This window comes from Petromyzon marinus, chromosome 20 (assembly GCF_048934315.1).
Source record: "Petromyzon marinus isolate PM22_M1 ecotype Great Lakes invasive population chromosome 20, UKy_Petmar_22M1.pri1.0, whole genome shotgun sequence".
Taxonomy (NCBI): Eukaryota; Metazoa; Chordata; class Hyperoartia; order Petromyzontiformes; family Petromyzontidae; genus Petromyzon; species Petromyzon marinus.
The window spans coordinates 7,913,466-7,931,269 of record NC_133686.1 but is presented as its reverse complement, the minus strand read 5'-3'; the positions used below and the strand labels follow the sequence as shown (position 1 = coordinate 7,931,269).

The 17,804-nt window shown below is 44.5% G+C and overlaps 1 protein-coding gene across 4 annotated transcripts in view; it reads left to right on the top strand.

Moving 5' to 3' along the window:
• Positions 1-17,804, top strand: part of LOC116944140 (pleckstrin homology domain-containing family G member 4B-like) — a 164,948-nt gene that overhangs the window by 56,260 nt on the left and 90,884 nt on the right. For 2 of the 4 annotated variants that reach the window (XM_032957608.2, XM_032957607.2), the window contains exon 1: positions 8,342-8,607. The exons of the other annotated variants lie outside the window; for them this stretch is intronic. In XM_032957608.2, coding sequence (XP_032813499.2) covers positions 8,605-8,607 — 3 coding nt within the window. In that variant the 5' untranslated portion in view covers positions 8,342-8,604. Of the gene's footprint in view, positions 1-8,341; positions 8,608-17,804 lie in introns of those variants that run through there. 4 annotated transcript variants of the gene reach the window in all.

The following is a 17,804-nucleotide window of genomic DNA, read 5'->3' as shown; positions in this document are numbered from 1 at the left end:
TTTCAGCCTCTCAACTCACGAAGCTTCTCTCCCTCTCTCCTGCTTCTCCACTGCCTTGCACTTCCTTACACGTTCGGTGGTGGCTCCTTCGTCTTGACGGTGCACGGTCCCGGGTCTCCTGGTGATGGGGCGGCTTTCCAAGTGCCACGAGCGACCTCACTCGGGCCCACCTGAATCGCACGCGGTGCCCGAGTGGATGAACTCACATTTGTGAGTTGACCAATTATATTGCATTTCTTATCCGATATTTTTACCGTGCGAAAGAGCAGTGCTCTCTCTATCTTTGACAAGGCAATGGAGACCGTACAGATGTCATTTGACCTCCGTCAATCTGTCCTTTTTCGGGAGATGCACGTGTATACGTTGAACTTCTTTCACACCGCACACGGAGATAAGGGATAATTCACGTGCGGTTTGGTATCATGTTCCACGTCTGGTGCGGCGCTGCTGATCGCCGTAACGAGCACCTGGAGTGGTCAGGGTGATGTCTCCGGCCACAATTTGGGCCAACCTCAACGCCTTCCCCCTACAGGGTTCTCATTGTTTGTGGTGCCAAGTTCCTGAACACGAGAAGTTCTCAAACAACCATTGACTCATATTGTTTCTAGTCCTCGTTATCATTATAATTATGATTAGTCGGAAGAAACATCATGTTCTTGAGACAATTAGTATGTAATCCTACTTAACACAAATATTTTATTTATATATATAAGGGTATGTCCACTACAGTGTGTACAAGTACGTGCTCGACGTGGTCCTCACACATCTACGTACCGCTAACTGCCACGACACGTATATTCGGATGTGATGTCTGAGCGTTTCCTATTCGCACATTCTTTTGAGTCCAGTCCAGAACAAATGCACGTTTGACATATAAAGTACTAGCTTTAGCTACCCGGCTTCACCCCGGGACTTGAATTCACTATGCCCGGCCGCCTTTGTCTCTCCAGTGGCGATGTTCACACACCACACCAGTTACTCGTTTTTTAGGCTGAGTCGACCTAGGGGAGACCCAGGAACGGTTCAAATAATCGTCACCGGTGGTGGCCGTGAGCGCGCTAACCACTACACCACCGCTCCCCCCCCACACACGCGCGTCCATAGGTACACATACACGTACTTGCTGCAGACACACACGCAACTTTCAGGGTGCGTACGGCAGTAAACGACTGAAATAATAAAGCAATGCTGCGCGAAGAACGCCTTAGACCTGCAACACATTTGTTTGGCACTTTACTCGCGGAGGGTAGCGGGGGGGGGCTGCGTGACGTCAGCAGGCACACTGCGTTACGCTTCTCCATGCGCGGGTCACATGGCAGATGTGACGTCACAGCTCAATTGCTTGCCGTGCAAAATATATGCATTATTGCGACCCCCCGGAAAAAAATACAACATTTAAAGTTTGTTACATGTAGGGAAGTACGCTAAACATTTTGAACAGACACACATATTCACAAATTTCCCTTATATATATTTCCCTTTTATATATAGATTTCCCTTTTATATATAGATTTCCCTTATATATAGATGGACGTAGGTTGATAGCCACTGACGTTACAGCAATATCATATGTGCCCCCCCCCCCCCTCCTTGCGTCTCTCTGTGAGTTCCAGTGACACTTTGCCTACTGTCCAGAGCAAGTGGGATGACATGGCAATGAGGCGTGGGGGTGGAGGGTTAAAGAGCTTCTAAGCCCCACATGACCCCCAGATGACAGATGGCGCTATAGGGGCCCCAGCATTTGATGTTGTAGTCCTTGCCAAAGAACAGATAGAGATGTGTACGCACATGTGTGTCGCGCGTAAATACAAAGGGAGACCCAGTCGCCCTAGACGGGACAGAAACGCTTTACAGCAAACAGGAACGGCAATAGTCTCCGTATGGCTTGCCAAAGTGAGCTGCCGCTTGTGCGTGCGTTATGCGTATGTGTCAGACCCTTTTGCAAACTCAAATATAGGTGAATTTGAAAATACGATACGGTGTATTGTGTACAGATGTCTGTTTTTCACGAGTGTGTTCAAGACGATGTGCTTTGGCAACTCCACATGTGGGAGAGTTATTTGCATTTGGTAATTGACTGTGACATTTTACAAAAAAGTTTAATCCGAATGATGTACATTAATCACCCTTAGATCTTTGAGTAATTGGATGCACGGCCGATGCAATTAGTGAATATTGACAGCTTTAAATAGCTTCCATATATTATGTTTACCTATACATAATGCTAAAATATTAAAATATGATTTACAAAGATCTTTAATATGCAAAAACACGTTCATGTATAGAACAAACATAATCCTAATAATAACCATAACCCTTATTCAAGCTTATATGTGCTCCATCAAATGCATGTGTTGTGTCCAAAGATCTGCATGAACTGGAGTTCTAAAATGTAGAAATCTTGACAAACCTTCAGCATTGCAAAACTGTAACCTCCCTTGTTGTTAATCTCTCACATGCTTTCTGCAGTCTTAATACTTCTGAAAACCAGATCTGCGATTATTAAGTGCAACTATTTTAACAGGTCCCTGCAGGGTGGGCTGGTAGGAACATTGGAATTTTGCGCAATTTTATGACATTGTTACGTAAAATTGTGCAAATTGAGAGCGTCTTCCCACCTTTTTGCCCTCAAAATCGTTGAGGGTTCTTCGGACAAATTAACCTCTGTATAGGAATGGAATGGTGAAATCCTTACTGAAATCTGCTCATTTTGGAGCAATGTATCACAAAATCGTTAAGGGCTGGGCCGAAAAATGACAACAATTGCATTTTAAAATGAGGAATTGTTTCCCGGTATACGGTAGTATGGGGCTTTTGAAAGGGGACGGACGGACGGACACATTAATCTATTGCAGGCTGGTACACTGAGTTTACAACTTCGTTCCTACCAGTATTATTTTCGCTCCTCAGATCATCACGGTTGGATACGTATGGTGTGAAAGAAGTTGAACATACGTACATACTTAACCGGGGCGGTGGAGCGGTGGCACAATGATAGGCTCACTGCAAGCAGCATTCACTCAGAAACCGAAGTTCGATTTCCACTCGCGGCTTACGTGAGTGGTGGGTAATTGCCGAACTAACCTCTCCTTTAGCTGACCCCTCCTGCACTGATCAGAGTGGTGAAACAAGGTCGTACAACCACTACCATAACCAACACGGTCTGGAGGGGACCTTCAATCCATCAGTGGATTGATAAGTGGCTGTACATTATTATTATTATTATTATAATAAATTGATCTTTAAAATTCACCTGTGAATTCACTTGTGACTTTGAAATATCATGTAGTTCAGGACTTGTTTTAAATACAGAGGCAACAATGCATCTTTGTTTTGATTACATGACTGTATAATGGACTACAGCAAGTTGTTTAATATGGTACAAAGCGTGCACCTCCACACCGTAAAACTTTTATCGACGATGATATGGGGGGCAAACATCACAAATCCTATCATCTGCGGGGTTATTCGTTAATGAACTTCACTTATCCATGGGTAAAAAAAACGCGTGGATAATTGTGGATGATAGGCTGAATAGGGCCGCAGATAATAGGAGTCATCGCCGACTGGGCTCTGGGGGATGATTTGAGTCCATATGTCATAGAAAAGCTTGATAAGAAGAGCTGGATTGCGCTGCAGTATTTTTCGAAGGAAGCGGCAACAGAAGAGGTACAGTACGGTTACAAACAGATGCTGTAGAGAAGGTTTACATAAACGACATTAAATGGAGGAAAAGTATTGTAGATGCAAGATCTTTAAACTTGTGGTGTGCCCAATTACTCGTGGAAGCATGCAGTATAATAGGTTACAGAAACCTCAGCTTTAAAATCTTCCGTTGCTACAGGCTGTTCAGCATTTTTCCCTGTGCGTAATAAATTGCCGCCTGGCCCCAGCATTAATGACCTATCTCCGCTGGATTTAATCTGATCAGCTGGAAAATGTATAGCCCACAAATTAGTGCTGCGAAGATTGTAACCAATGATAACTTGGATGAAATCGGCATCCAGGATGACAAATGTGGGAGAGGAAAACTATTTTTGTTAGGTTTTGCCAGGACCACAGAGTCCTATGTAAACACTGCACATACATCAAACTTATTTTTTTGCTGAAAACAACGTCCGTATTGAAAGTGTATGTTTTGGCCGCTTGTTTCTTTGCCATTTGTAAAGTACGGACGGACTGAATTACTGAAAGCGTATTGCGGAAATGCAATTATACATGATCACTGAGCACAGTGGATCATCCAAAATATCACTGGGTTTGCAATAAGTATGAAATACAACCACGATTTACGTGATATATTTACAAAAAACATCTTGCAAGAATATAATTCATGGATAATATGTGTGTGGTCTATTATAAAAAAAAACCTTTCCAAAACCCAGCTTGCTTATGTTGGTTGGTTCTCTAAATATTCCATGATTCTGTTCCCAATGATCTTTCTCAACAATTTATATACATGCGATGCGATGCTACTTCACCTGCAATTCTGAAAAGTCAGTGTTCTCACCCATGTGTTTTTCGACATATCTAAATGGTTGAGGCAGCATTAAAGACATGAATACCAAATCTCATTATGCCTACCTTGCCTTTGCAGAGAAGGAGATAGAGGGATGGCTCGCGTGTAGGATCTCGATTTGTCGCATTGCTTGACTGCGAAAGACGGCAATGGATTGAGGAGCACTTCATCTAGCAGTGGATAGATCGTGGCTACTGATTATGATGGTGATTTACAGTAGTGCGCCCAATCATTGCTGTCTCTAATCGGACAGAATCCATCACTTTAGGCTTATTTAAGATTAAATCTTCTTCACTATGTATGGTTCGAAAGAAGTTCAACATACATACATAACGTCCTAAGGTAGTTTATTTAACGAAACGTTAAGAACATTAAATTGTATTATTTGTGTTGCAAGTACACATTCTCATGTATCAATGTTTTTCATGCAACTTGTGCAATAATTAGTTTTAAATGGAAACCCAATAATGTGAGATGGTAATATTTCAAAGACATTTGGGATTGGAGTTTACGGGTCCTGTCAAATCTGGGTATAAGCACACCCCTGGCAAAAGGCCATGTGTGCTTTCTCTATCTAAAGTGACCTTACATCAGAAGGTTCTTTTAAATTCCCCCCACCAGTGTAAGCCTATATAATATATAAGGCGTCATTATATCCAGGTTATGCTGCATGGTGTCTTGTTAATGAGCCTCATAATGTGGATGTGACAGACTCCACATATAGAGGTCCCAGAAGCAGACTGCAGCAGTGAGCATTGGTGACTCGACTGTATTGATGAGTCCTAATTATAACGAAACCACTCCACAGCTTCATTAGATTTGTTTTACGCATATGCACAAATTACTGTGCCTTTTATGCATTTGTGTGTCTTGTTTGACACTTATGGCATCGTGTTTCTTTCAAAAAGTAGCGTGGTGTCTTGCAGTGGTTAAGCAAGGATCCATAATCTAAGGCAAAAAAGGTGTTTGGGGGTTGGTAAATCAGAAGGTTATGCATGAGAGCGTGGAAGCCACTTCATTCCTGGCACCAGAGAGAGCTCACAGCCACTACCCCTAAGCCCTGCATGGCCAGGTACTGTAGTGGGGACGCCTGAAGGGTTGCTACAGCTAAAAGTGACAATCTTGAGTGAATATGAGTGACACAGGTCCCATGGCATGTGCTGTCACATACAACTTTAATTGCACGTGTGTACATGTTCCTATGGCTCGGCGGTTGGTGAAACTGCACAATGACCGCGGTGACCTGAGTTTGATTCCTTGGCCATGGCTAACGCCGGTGGCTTGGGGATAGAACCCCCAGATGACGGACATTGTCTGGGGAAGCCATCGTCCAGCAGTTGATTGCCAAAGGGCTGTAAAATAAGCATATAATTACGTAAATATATTTTACAGAATGTACACATGTCTTGCATCAAGCGTTTTAATGCAAACGATAAAAAAAAATATTACCAAATGCAATGCAATTCAATATTGTTGAAACAACTATGCAGGGTATAAGCATATACTTTACTGGTGTAATATAGGACAAAACTACGTGTGTTTTGTAGGTGAATAGGCCATTCTCGCATGATTCCTTCTAAAATGTATAATTCTTTACTACACTATTTTACATCACACTACGATAAGTTCTTTACAGATCAAGCTGCATATGAAACTCCGCAGTATTCTTACAGCCGTGGATGATTTGTTCCCATTTTTATGGTAGCCCTTGGCTTTTTCGCAGGATGTCATTTGCCAAAAAAAAGAAAAAAAACTTCTATAGCTATTTAATGAGTTTTATTCCAGAAAATAAATAAATACCAGCTGTGCGCAGTGAACAAGCAAAGTCTATTGCGCCTTCACTATAGACTCTGGTGCTAAACGCAACGACAGAGTGTGTGTGCTTGAACAGGGATCAGTCACTTACAATCCCCGTCAAGTTTTCCACAAATAAGTCGCTGCAAGTTGACCTTTTTTTTGATACGCGTGCAAATCGCGCCCGATGAATAACGCGCAGAGATTACGCAGTGCAAAATGAAGAACTTGGGCAAGAATGAGTATTTTCACGACACTGTTAGAATGTTTCCAGGCGTAATACGGCTGCTGGTATTGTGTGACGGTGAACACACTGGACTTGCAATCCAGAGGTCGCCGGTTTAAACTCCCGGCGTGGTGGTTGAAGCAATGGTGAAAGTTTCCGAAATCCCCCAGCCCCACTTCTTCCCACTCAATGCAATAGTAGGCAGACCTCAGCCAATTGGCAGACCGGGTGTAATGGGCTACAATGTGAGTACTATTATTATGTGGGTACTATTATTAGAATGTGGCTACTCCCACCTCTTCCGTGATGTCTGCCCAGTGTGGAAGGATAGACCAAACTACCTTGGGGGGGGGGTGGGGATTTTCTAGAGCTCCCTCTAGTCGAAGCCCTTCCACCAGCAGTGGCAAAGTGGCATGAGCAATATATTGCAGGGCTGCGCCTTTACAGCATTAGCCTATAGTGAACAACACACGCAGTTGTGTTGCCAACAGTATGCATATGCTTAATGTGGTTGAGTTGCAGCCAGTAGACCGATGTAATGTCTGTACGTACTGAAGGTGGACACTGAGGAGTACTACAACAACTATCATCTGTATTGTAACGCTAATCCTCATAATGTAAGTTGTACATTCTTCGATAAATGTATAAGGGACAATATAGTTTGTTTTCTTACAGATTAGTATGTTTAATCTATTTCGTTGCTTGGGGTTCCTACCTGGTAACATAAAAATAATGTACCATATATCAATCAATACGTTATTAAACTGCATTTGACTTTAAATGAGGTCAGGTTCATATGCTTGGTTCTTTCGGTAAAGTCACGTAGAAGGGAAACAATAAAATAATTTAAAAAACCTTTACCGAAAGAACCAAGAATATGAATCCCTGCAGTCACGAAAGCTTTAAATCAAAATTTGAGGTAAGGTTATGATAACAAAAAATCTGACTCAGTTGCCAAAACAGCATCGAAGAGGAAGTGTTGTCACGGCAGCGCATAATCGTGATACTACTGATAGCGGCGATGGTGGCGGTGATAGTTGGTCACAAACTCCAAACTCCTCCACTGATGGATAAACGCTTCCCCGTACCGTGTCAGTCATGGGGGTTGTCAGACCAAACTTCTTCACCAGGGCGTGGCAAAATATCACTCGCCACTGACGTTAGCCGCGCATGAGCAATCGAACTTGGTTCAAAGCACATCTACGGTTCTTTTTGTATCCTTCCATTCACCTCCGAATTAGCAGGGTTGGCTACGCTCGGTGCGGAAGAAGCTCAACATACATACACGTTTTTTTACTTCACGTAAAACATTTGTATCAGCATCACCACCATCATCATCATTATCGCCGTGCTGTCAGACTGATGACATTCACACACAACGGGGCCCAAACAAATCGGACACAGTCGTGAAACACGTACGTGCCAAACAGCTGTTTGCTCCGGCAGGATAAATTGAGCCCGCCTCAGTCGCTGTGAAACTCCGTCGTCCGTCGCGATCCCCCCCTACCCTCCTCCCGTAAGGGGATGGTGGCGGGACCCTTCCCGGCTCCGTCGCTGAGAAAATCCGTCGTCCGTCGCGACCCCCCCCCCAACCCTCCCGTAAGGGGTTAGAGGGGGGGAGGGGTACCCTTCCCGGCTCCGTCAATGAGAAAATCCGTCGTCCGTCGCGACCCCCCCCCAACCCTCCCGTAAGGGGTTGTAAGGGGGGGAGGGGGACCCCTCCCGGCTCCGTCGCTGAGAAAATCCGTCGTCCGTCGCGACCCCCCCTACCCTCCTCCCGTAAGGGGGGGGGAACCCCTCCCGGCTCCGCTGCGCGCGCTGTGGATGAGAGCTTCCCCCAGCCGCTCACTCAGCTCCGCGCGCCGTGCTGGTTGGGTGGAGGACCCCCTGGATCGCTCCTCTTGTTTCTCTCTCTCTCTCCATCCTCCACATCATCCTCCAAACATCATCAACAACATCGCCATTCTCGAGACGGGAACGTCCCTACACGCTCGAGCCCTTGGATGCGCTGCGCGAGGCATGCCCACGACATCGCCTCAAAGCTGGATATGACCCTCTGCTCACAATGGTAAAGAAACCCCCCAACGTGCCGTTCTTTCCCCCTCTCGCTCTGACATTTCTTTGATTGTGTGTGTGTGGTCGCAAGAGGCTGTGGCAAGTTTGGCCGTCCTTATGCAGCTTGCACGGTCTCGTCTGAAACGCGAGTTTTACTTTAGTTGAATGCCGACAATCGTCTCGTAAGACAGTCGTGAGTCTTGCGTGCTGCGCATAAACTACAGTACTGTATAACTACTGCACGCATGTATGTTGTTCTTCTGTATGCCCTGCTTGCATAGCGTGTATATATTAGACGTGTGTGTGTGTGTTACATGATCAGCAAGTGTTTTAGGAATAGCTAAAGCCACTGCAGTATAGCGCGTGGAATCACAGACTGCAAAGTAACGCGCTCGTTGTAGATGCGGATGAGCGAGATTTCAGACGAAAACAACTCTCTCGTGGCTTGAAAACCACAACGGCTTGCCTTCGCCAAACTTCCCAACGTGCAAATACTTTAAACGATCTGTCTCACCTCCCTACGAGTACACACACACACGTGCAGAGTACACGAGGCACAAAGAGTTGATGCTGATGATGCAGCACGCCCTAACGTTAGTACACAGATGTAGGGGACTTCACGGCGTGTCTGTCACACACACACACGCGCAGACGCACGTGTGTCTGTGCATAGCGCGTGTACTTATAAAGATACATAACACGCAAACACTTTTAACAACTTTTCAGTGGAGTTTCGAGATTTACGACATGGGAGCTACCGCTGCATGCAAATTCTGCTGCTGCTATGGGTGGCTGGCTGAGTTGGGCATGGTGTTTGTAAATCGTCTTACGCTAGTGTCACGCAACGCACCTTTCTTTGTCCGCCACTAGAGTCGGGGACTTTTTGTGTGCTGTTAAAATGTTAAATGTGTAACAGCTGCCACTAGCGGTTGATAGTTTCTCTTTTCAAACGTACACAACCGGTGGCGCATATATAGATATTTTTTTGTGTGTAGCATCCCGATGCGTTAGGAGTGTTTAAAAAAAAAACAACCCCGATTAAGCGTTTTAATCTCTGCGAGTTAGCGAGGTGCTTATGTTACTTGGTGTCGTTGGCACTGAACGGGCGGAATGTGAGCAATTGAAGTGTATATTGATATATATTTTATATTAGTACGCATTTTAAAAGGGCTGTCCGTTTATACTCCATTGGGTTTGCCATCAGTTTTAGAAGTTGCGCGTCGTGAGTTTTCCCCATGGCCATCGACAGTGTTTTGGGTACGTTGCGGTCCCAACTTCATGAGCTGCAATTTAAGTTAAAGGCACGGCGCTCGGAGGGGCACATGCGACGTTTTGTTTTGATTGAATCGCTCGGTGAGTGACATCGACGTGAAGACAACGTGAAACATTATTACTATTTGGTACAGACTATGTGGGCTCGAATGTCGTGGCGCTGTGGTTCACCGCAACTCTTCACCGCTTACGTTCGATTCCCGGACGCGGCTAACGTCAGTGGCGAGTGATGTCTGAACCGGTTACTCGTGTGGTGCCCCCACTCCACTTCCACTAACCCCAACACTGACCGGCACGGTGAAGTATGGTCAAACGAAACACGTAACATGACATACCAGCAGTGGATTGACCAAGGGTGAACTTTATTATTCGTTGTTCTAACAAACATAACATTGAGGGATGTTTTAAGTGAATAAAAGTTGCAACAAGGGCACAGGTGATAGCACACTTATCACACATTAATTAAGTGGTGATTTCTAAACATGTGAACATACGGGTTCTCCGTATTATGAAAACATTTCAAATTATACTGAACGTGCGTACATATATGTACTACGGTACTGTTCGTGCTCATTTAACTTCATACAATGTCGAGTCTAGACTACTGAATATATATACAGAGTGTTGTACTGTACTGTGTCTGGGAGCATATGGAGGTAGATTTTTCCTCTGTTTATGTAAATACTGCATGTGTGCGTGTGTCGTTCATCCATGTAGGCCTTTTGAAATAATATACTCTAGATCTTTGGAATACTATACAAAACCCACACAAGCGTCCAATGTGTGTATTTATATATTTATATAGCACCTAAGACAAAACGGTATAATTACTTGCGAGTGCGTTTCAATAAAATCGTTTGTTGTTTCGGTCGTGTATTATAGATGCCAGGTCTCTCAGGCTGTTATGACAGCCCTCGCCGAAGTCACTTGGTTAATTTCCAGCACCATGAATAAAACAGTGTTTTCCCAAATTCTTGTAAAAGCTTAGGAAGTGGGAGGACTGCAGCACTGTGTAAGTTTAGAGGCTTGTTCAGAAGCTCTTCAAAAACCACTGGGAAACTTGTGGCCATTAACCGCAGTGTTCATTGGGTAAAATGAAAAAAAATATGTGCACTCCCATTCCGCACTGACTAGTGTGGTGAAATAAAGTCAAATAACTCCCCCATTACCCACATAGTATGAGGAAGTCATCATCGCAATATGGATTCACAAAAATGTCTGTACATTCACATGTCGTTGCCAATTGCACGTTACCGTAGAGAATAATATCGGCTCACTCCATACTTATTCTCATCAGTAACATTGTATTTTTACGTATAAGAATGCATACAAATCTACAGCTCTTTGTCACACCACTAATGGATGAAGACCATCTTGAGGACGCACCACTCGGTCATGGGGGTCGTTTGACCATTGTTGACCCCACTGGTTCGTGCGCGTTAGTGATTGCGGAAGCCTAGGCCCTGTTTAGATATCACTACTTGCCAGTGATGTATGAAGCCACGGCTGGGGATTGAACTGAAGTGCCCAGGTTCATAGTGCAGTGCGATAATCACTGTCCCACTGCTCCACTGCATTATGAGGCACTCGTAACAGACATTAGGGTGGTTCTTTCCTGTTATCTGTATCTAATAATTCCCAAAAGTTTTGAGTAGTCAAGGGTTACACCAAAAATATAAAATGGCATTAATTCACACATGTCTATTAATCTTAATAATGCCGCAGTTGCTGAAGAATCTTGATAATGTGAGCTGCTAGTCAGCCGTGTGAGCTACTCAGCAATGCTGTATGTGATAAACTGAGGTTTATATTCATTTAAGAATACTGTACCTCACGTGCAGCTGAAACTGCCATCAAATAAAAAAATATATAGAGAAATTACGTTATGTAGGCTACCAATGACATTCACAAATACCTTGACTTTAAACACCTTTAAAAAAATGTTATGCACAAGCAGTAATCCTGATTGAGTGCCACGTGAAACAGATAATGCTTTTAATATGCTAGTTACAGAACACACAGGATGAAGGATTGTGCATTTTATACACAACATGTGGGTCAGTCGCCGAATGATAATAACTGTATTTAATCTTGATTTGAATCTTAAGATTGTATTATGATAACTGTATATAATCTTGATTTGAATCTTAAGATTGTCTCATAGAGATAGTTTTTTTTTAAAGTTTATGGTCGGCTATAAAACTAGGCTTGGCCTTAAGAGAAGAACTGTTTATAAAGTTAAAAAAAATTCCCACCCACAAACTAATTGCACCTGGAACAACAGAAGTAGCCTTGAGGCAATAGTCCAGGTAAATGAGCCAGTGCACCTTAATAGCTATGGCCAATAGAAATTCAATACAGTGGGCACGTTTCCACCCTTAATTATAGCGTAATGTTACAGAATTGTAAACATTTGAAACGTGTCCACTGTCAACATATTTGTGCATGATTATTATCTTTCGTGTGGTGGTTTGTTTTCACATTTTGTTGTTATAGCCATCATTTACAAACATGCATGTCCATTGAATAGAGCAGTGCCTTCAAACCATGGGCTCAGAGTGGTGACTTCCGCGAGGCTGTTGGAAGTGGTCAGGAGAACTGTTGTAGCTTCTACGATTTTTTTATGTTATTGGTGCACGGTGGTCTGTGGGTCCACAAAGGTTTGGAACCGCTGGACTAGTGCCTTAGGAAACAGAGAATCTTGCCTCTTCCCCTCGCCCCCCAAATACAAACACCCTTTTGGCAGACAGCAGATGTTTCTTTATGTGAACTGAGCAGCAACTTCAAAACATCTGAGAATAAAACAAAATGTGAATTAAATGGTTACAGATGCTGCCTTTACATGGCTTGTCTTTGTTTATATGCGATATAACGTGTTTTTAGTGTTGTTGGCAAGTTTCTTAAACCAGAAGTGATGTCACGAAATAAAAATAAAAATACCCGTTTTCCATAAATGCATTGCATTGCCTTTGCAAATCGCACAGAACAATTGCACGTTAGGTGGATGCCCTTGCTACGTTTAGTGCCAAGAGCTACACATGTGCAATTCAACTCTGCTGCTCGATGTATGCAGGAGTCTTGATTAATGGCCACAAATCAGTCAAGAATGTCTGTTTCGCATGAAATATTTCCTCGGGGGGGGGAGGGAGGGGAGGGTGGTGGTGTGGAAAAGGGCTCGGGTGGGAGCGCAAGCCATTGTGTTTCAGCTCGGTCAGTGCAAACTGAAAAAGCAGGCGGATGGGATGCACGGTGGGGGGGGCGGCGGGGGGGGGGCAGTCGGTGGCCGGGCTCGCAAAGCTCCCCCACCCGCCCACCACGGCTGCCCGGTAGCACTCATTTCCCTTCTTCAGTCGCTGGGCCCCGGCCTGCTGGACGTGTCGTGAGATAACTTGGTGAGGGTGCAGGATCCTGCCGTGGGTACCCCAGTTGACAAGCCCAGCAACCGGGGCTGCTGAGAGACGTGCGAGACACCCACTAGACCTACACGCTACCTTTCCCCCTGCCCCTGATTGAAATATTCAGGAATAGAAACGAAAAGACGAAAGTATTTTTGTTTTTGCAAACGAAACTATTTTAATTTTACCAGGTGAAGCCCCCACTGAGCTGTATAACTATTTTTTTTTTTTCAGAAGCGACCTGGCTTCAAATGATAGCTCAACGAATTGATTTATCTTGTAGAAATGTTATAGCGGCCAACGACTCTAAACGCACATTCATAAATGTGGAGGGAAAACCGGAGAACCCGGAGAAAAATCTACACAAACTCCAAATTTAGGGTGCTTCAAAAACATGTTTACACGTATATGGGACTATCTTTTTAATGGAAAAGAACGGATAATGCACTGTAACATGATAACAAATGTAATGTTAATAGCTTCAACAAGTCAAAGAGCCTCCCACGTGTTCGCCATCATTGCCAACACGTGCCCTGGAATCTTCTCCAGGTGATATCCAGAGCCCGAAGGCGGCAGCACATTTCCTGTGGTCGTTGCAAATTCTCCGGAGTGTTAACATTTTTTTGAAGCACCCTGTATAGAGGCGTCAGGTTCGGGATCGAACCCGCGATCTCCTGTAACACCAGGCGAGGTAGTTAACATCTCTTAGCCACCGTGATGTCACAATAGAAACGTACACGACCACGACTGTCGGACCTCTACAGGAGTTGCGCAGTGCACGAGTGCATGGCGAAAGCTTGAGCGAGGAAATGCTCAAAACGCAGAGGAAACACGCAAACACACACACACTTGAATTATGACTGGCTGTGAAATCTTACGTGTTTAATTTACATTTGCGGTAGCTGTGATCGCTACACAGAATCCACCGTGAGAAAAGTATAACTTTTGTGGGTGGGCCAACGTTAAACTACCGCAAACTACCTGACCAAAGAAGCGATCATTGTATCTACAGTAGCCGTGTGGTAATGCTAACCTCAGCGCGAACTCTGTGTATTGCATTGATTAACCAAAGTCCACAGGTGTGTAAATATTCTTGTCTGGAATATGTCACAAAGACATGTTGTATTTCTGTGTGTTATCCGTGTAGTGTTGTGTACATAGTCCATTCATTACACGATATTCAATAGAGTGTAATGGAGGTTTATTTTGCAGAATTTAAAATATTTTAATAATTTTGGTCATTAAATTTTGAGAACTGTCTTTGATAGTGTAACATTAATGAAACTTGACTTTCAATCATTTAATATTAACTTCAATAATAACGTCTGGCTTCTATCCACAAAAGTCGCAATAAAAACATTTCTGTCGGGCTCTGCAATCGGATTTTTGGCTAGTTCCCTTATTGAGTTTTTCGCATGTGGGCAGAAACCAGACTATCTAGGGAAAACCCACTCACATGAAGGGGGATAACAATCACTCTTCCGCAGATGAATTCAAAAACCCATTTTATGTGCTGCCATCTCTGGGCCATCTCGCAACCCAATGGATTTGTGAGTTTCGCACGCCGGTGTGATCCACCAATCGTTGCCTCCAAAACATCGGGGTCGCAACTGTGCGCCACCACGGCTGACACGCTTTGCTCCCCCCTTTGCCGTCCGCTGTTTCCACATGATGTTTGCCCACCTTGTGATTTTGCTAATTGATATTGACCGCAACACAGCTGCTGCGTGTATTAATAGCGAGCCGTGGCAGCGTGAATTTGTGGATTCACAGCGTGCAAGTCCTTTGAAGTGGCACAAAAAGTGTTCTGGCGCACTGCTATGTTTCAGCATCCTCTGTCCCCGTTGCATCTGGAGCTCCTGAGTCTCATGCAGTATTAATAAAAAAAATTCCCCCGAAGGAAAATAACACGCTGTGAAGATCCCCATGGCCGTGTTGAGTATGCAGCCAAAGCCGCCTCCTTTTAGGCGGTGCAAGGTCATGAGCACCTCCCAGGGAAACTGCGCTGAGACAGGCAGGAAGCGAGTGTTAAGGCACGCGACGACAATGCAGGGCTTGTATTTAGTCTGGGCAGAGAGAGTCGGGACTGTGCAGTCAAGTTTGTAAACCCACTGGCAGCCACGGGCCCCACGCCCCAAATGTCCACTGTATAAATTAAATAATAAATTTGCTTTACAATGCACAACTGTGCTGCTGGTTTTTCTGTGGCTATATTTGGGGGTCGTATGAGCTGCAGCATATAAGATGTATACAGATACAAAACGTTTTATTTTGTGGGTTTTATGGCGAAAAAAGGAATTTTTTCACGTGCGGTCGATGAAATATAACATTGATTATAATCAGCGCTCCCCGCTTGGTGAAGGCCTCCACATGCTGCACTGGTATTTAGGAGTTTTCGTCATACCTCACCGTGCTGGTCAATGCGAAATAGCGAAGGGGGGCCCACGGTCATTTCATATTTCGCTCGCCGCTGATGTTAGTGGTGGCCGGAAATGAAGCCCAGGCCGCTGGGTTCACGGTGCTCTGTGGTAACACTGCTCCGCCCATACGCGAAGTGCAGTTGATGTATACCTGCACTAAATTGTGTATTTCCACGTAAATAGTGCAACTACAGTACTTTTTTTACGGGATGCAGTGTTAACAATGGTCACGAGGTTTCGGGTAATGGTAACCAATTGTTTTTAAAAATGTATATTGTATTCAGGGGAAATTGCCACGGTGTCATTATGGTAAGCAGCATGGACATGCGATCAAGAGTTTTTCGCAGGTTCAATCTCCCAGAGCAACAGTTCAAAATCTCCCCCACCCCCGCAGGATAAACGGGTACAAACTAAATTAGTTAATTGGCAGGTCGCGTATGGCTGGGTAACGTGTGGGTACTCCCACCTCTTCTAAAGCATCTGGCAAGTATGGAAGAGTATACCCGATACCCACTAGAGCAGCGGTCCCCAACCTTTTTGGCACAAGGGACCGGTTTCGTGGAAGACAATTTTTTCACGGACCAGGGGGGGGGGGTTCATCATTGGGTCTTTCAACCTTTTCAAAGATGCTCTCCAGCGACGTTTGTTTTTTTACTAATTTTGGCCAGGGTCAGCTTGTGGACTTACCAACACAGTGACTGAGACAAGTGCGCAGTGCGGGAAAGAGGCGCGGACGGACGTGGTAAATAATAAAATAATGGGCGTGCCACGCGCGGACTCACCGCTCTCACCTCCTGCTCTGCGGCCCGGTTCCTAACAGGCCCGGGGGTTGGGGACCCAGAGTATCTCTAGTGAAAGCCCTTCTGCCAGGAGGGCTGCAGCGTTCTTGCATGAGCAAGCAATTGCAGGGCTGCGACGTTATCAGTTCCATTTTATTGCGTACATACAATAGTTATATTTTTTTATGTGCATGTAGTTACATTTTATCCCTTAATATGCAGAGGCGTTTCTCTGTGAAGTCTAATCACACGGAAAAAGACAATCATAGCTTTAGACCTAATGCATTATTGAATTATTTGGTGGCACTGCATTGGCAGTGGCGCACAGCACAAATAAAAACTCAACACTTGTTTTTTTAAACGATGCTGTTCTCTTAAAAAGGAAATATATAATAAGTGCCATTTTGGGCAATGGCCCCTGTTAGCAATAATATTATTCATGGATAATGAGCATAACACTCCAATTTCCTCCGGCAAGCAAAAGTACAAGGAGAAAAAAGGAATTGGTAAAAGATCTCAAGCAGGACCGTTCTGATATGCTGCACAGTGGTGTTTAAAGCTCAATGCAGACTGTCTGGCGTAAATAAAGGACTACAGTATGGTATCATATTGCAGTTCTACTGTACAATATGTCGTTTTCAAGTTGAGCCAAGGGCAGTGCGTGAAATTTGCATGGCCTTTCTCCCCAGTCTGTATGCGAGAGTCGATAAGCAAAAAAACGCAAGTTGGTGGAAGAGGACTGCGGGCGTGAGTGTAAATCTCACAGTTTCTTGAACCTGATCATTCAGTTGCCACTGGGGGGGACGGGGTGGTGGGCGTTTGCCATTACATTTGTGGATTTTATAATGCAAATATGACAATAAGTGTGTCCTTTATTTACCCCGGTAGAACCCCGCCAAGTACAGGACAGCATTTAAGAATCTGTCTGGCGTAAATGTACCACGTATGTACTATGTATATGAAACTTCTTTCACACCGGCTGGGTAGCCAACCGTGCCAATCGGAGGTGTGGGATTTACATTTTGTTTCCTATGTGGGACGAAACCCTTGCATACGAGGAGCGACGCTGAATGCTGCTATCTGCGGGTCGCCTCGCAGCCCCATGCCCACGTGCTTGACCAGCCGTGTTCCTTAAGCCCTGGTGTCTAAGCCGCCGTTCCTGTGGTATTCGCGGTCTAAGAAATGCGCGAGATTTATTTGGCTTTTGCTGGATTGAGATCGTGAGAAAGACCTTGCATGCGTAAGTCTCATGGAGAATGCTTTAGACTTTAAAGCTTTGCTATTACAAATGCAGTACAGTACTAGGAATGCATTATTTTACAGTGGAGGATTTCTGTAGTACAT